The sequence below is a fragment of the Crocodylus porosus genome, unplaced genomic scaffold (assembly GCF_001723895.1).
Source record: "Crocodylus porosus isolate Cpor-Errol unplaced genomic scaffold, CroPor_comp1, whole genome shotgun sequence".
NCBI lineage: Eukaryota > Metazoa > Chordata > Crocodylia > Crocodylidae > Crocodylus > Crocodylus porosus.
In genome coordinates, this window is record NW_017728947.1 from 80,119,770 (window position 1) to 80,122,667 (window position 2,898).

Here is a 2,898-nt window from a genome sequence, read left to right on the forward strand (position 1 = left end):
AGGTTTTTCCTCCCAAGGTGGAGAACCTTGCATTTTTCGGTGTTAAACACCATCAGGTTCTCGTCTGCCCATTTGCTGAGCTTGTCCAGGTCATCGCGGTGGGCGACTCACTCCTAAGAGGCACAGAGGGACCTATCTGTCGACCGGATCTCATGGCACGGGAGATTTGTTGCCTACCGGGTTCCAGAATCCAGGACATCACTGCAAGGATTCCTGACCTTATCAAGCCCTCTGATTACTATCCTATAGTACTTGTCCATGTGGGCACAAATGATGAGGCCAGGAGTAGTCCAGACCATGTCATGAGTGACTACAGGGCTCTGGGGGCCAGGCTTAGGAAGTCAGGGGCACAGGTGGTCTTCTTGTCCATCATTCTGGTCAGTGGTTGCTGTCAGCATCAGGACACCTGCATCAGGGAAGTCAACCTGCAGCTCCGGAGTTGGTGCCATCATATGGGTTTTGGCTTCTACAGCCATGATCCGCACTTCCATGAGAGGCATCCAGGAACAAGATGGTCTTCATCTGAATATAAACCAACAGCATATTCTTGTACAAAAAAGAGCCAATATCATATAGGGCTTTATTATAAAAAAGCCAATATCATATAGGGCTGTATTAACAGGAATGGTACTTGTTAGTCATACTGATGCTTCTGCTGTATTCAGCACTGAGATCCTACCTCAAATACTGTGTCCAGTTTTGGGCTCTGTACTTCAAGAAAGATGTGGACAGATTAGAAAGAGTCCAGCAGAAAGAAACAAATTCTTAACAAATCTAGAAACCATGACTTGAGAAAAAAGACTGAAACAACTGGGATTATCTGGAAGGACTGATAGAACTGGGAAAGAGTGAAAGAACTGGGATTATCTGGAAAAGAAAACTGAAGGGAATTTGATAATAGTCTTCAAATACCGGAAAGGAAGTTGTACAGTGGATGGTGATAAATTATTCCCAGTGGTCCCTGGCAACAGCACAAGGAGGAATTATCTCAAATTGCAACAAAGGAAATTTACACTGGATATTAGGAAGAACTTTTGAATTATGAGCATGTTAAACATTGGAACAGACTACATAGGGAGGTTGTGGAATCTCCATCCTTGGAATCTTTAAAGAGCAGGTTAGACAAACACTTGCCTGGACTGGTTTAGACTGCTAATGCCCAACCTTTTGGCCCCAGAAGCTGGACAAGCAGTGTGAATCAGTCCTTGAGCCCGATCCAGCAACCCAATAACAGCACATGGCACTGACCGGGCCAGGACTAAAACAGCCATGTGGGGCATGGAAATCAGGTGGTGGAAGAGCTGTGACAGTGTTAATTGCCGCTGCTACCCTCTTGCCAAATTTCCAGACCCACTGGGAGCTTTGCAGGGTAGATAACCTAGCTCCACGGACCAGAGCTGGCCCACAGACCAGCGGTTGAACACCCCTGGTTGAGATGGGAACCATCTTGCCTTGAACATAGGGTTAGACTAAATGGTTGGACTAAATGACTTCTTGAAGTCCTTTTCAGACCTATTTTCTATTATTTTAATACCCCATTCCAAGGTATTTTAATAAACAGAAACACATTCAAAGCAGAGCAACATATCCAACTGAAAACTACTATAAGCACAAAGTCAAACAATTTTTGCTAATAAAAGTGAAGACCAGTTCCCCTTATCTTCCCCCCCTCCCTCCCTTCAGTTCTAAAAAAAGGAGAGGAAAAGGGTCAGAAAAATAGATATGGTATATTAAAGTGTCAGGCTCACTTTAACTTGTTTAAGTCGCTGTGTACAGTTTTGCATACAACACTTACATGGTAACGTGCATCATCATAAGTGTTTCTACACTGATAGGATATCTGGAGTTATTGTTTACCGTTATACAAACTAAACATCAAAGAACAGTTAAAAATACACAAAAAATTGTGCTAAGAGTTGCTATGAAAAAAACATAGAAAGTTAATGTGTTGTCCAATATAAAGAACTCAGCTATTTAAAAATATGGAAGGTAAACAATGCAAAGTACTCAGTCTATATTACAAGCTAATAGTCTATGAAACGTTACACTTTAAAATGAAGTTTTATCTTCAAAAAATGTTTGACACACACATAAAAAATCTGAGAAGTTTGTCTTCTTGACCAAAGCCATTTTTAAACACTAACAAAGAATAGAGACTGAAGTACTTTTTGGTAAGTACCAATGTCACAGTGCCATTGAGACAATGGTTTCAATGACATATTTCCTTTTTATGTTAAAGAGATTATTTGTTTAATTGAGTTTGTGGCTTACACTGGTAGTTACTGCTTTGTCAAACTACTTACTTCCCAAAACACAGTTAGTAAAATAGATACTAAGATTAAAAAGACAAGCTGGATTTTAGCTTATTGTGAAAAGAAAAAGATTTACACAGCATGAGAAAAAGTTACCTTATGTAAAAGAACTTCTCGACCAACTTCTGATTGATCCAACTTCCTCCGGAACCGCATCACCTCCTCCTTTAGCTTGCATTTTTATTAAGAAGGAAGAGCCAGTTACATTATACTACTAGAAATAAAATAGCTATTTAAATCTAATACTAATTAATAATGAAACACAAATTTTTAAAAATTGTACTAATCTCAGTGAAACACCTTAATTTTGTTTTAAAGCAATCTAAAGAACTAGAAACCTGCTTCTACAAAACACAGATATCTTACGAAATGTACATTATAGCATTTAACCTTTTATTTCATATGCTCAGTACTACTTCTGACTACAAATTAAAAATCCCAAACGAACCAAAACTAAATGAGAGTGGTGCAATGTTTGAAAGTATATGGAAGTAGTTTAGGTCTTTCCTAGAATTAAATTTAAAAGAAATAAAAAAATCTTAAGATAATGAAATGCAGAATTAAGGTATTCGAACTGCCTTAACTC

At 38.8% G+C, this 2,898-nt stretch overlaps 1 protein-coding gene across 1 annotated transcript in view; it reads right to left on the bottom strand.

Moving 5' to 3' along the window:
• Positions 1–1,859: 1,859 nt before the first annotated feature.
• LOC109320861 (centrosomal protein of 128 kDa-like) overlaps positions 1,860–2,898 on the bottom strand; it is a 76,771-nt gene continuing 75,732 nt past the window's right edge. The window contains exons 10-11 of the mRNA XM_019551140.1: positions 2,409–2,483; positions 1,860–1,868 (exon numbers count right to left, since the gene is read on the bottom strand). Of these exons, the coding sequence (XP_019406685.1) occupies positions 1,860–1,868; positions 2,409–2,483 (84 nt within the window). The remainder of the gene's footprint in view (positions 1,869–2,408; positions 2,484–2,898) is intronic.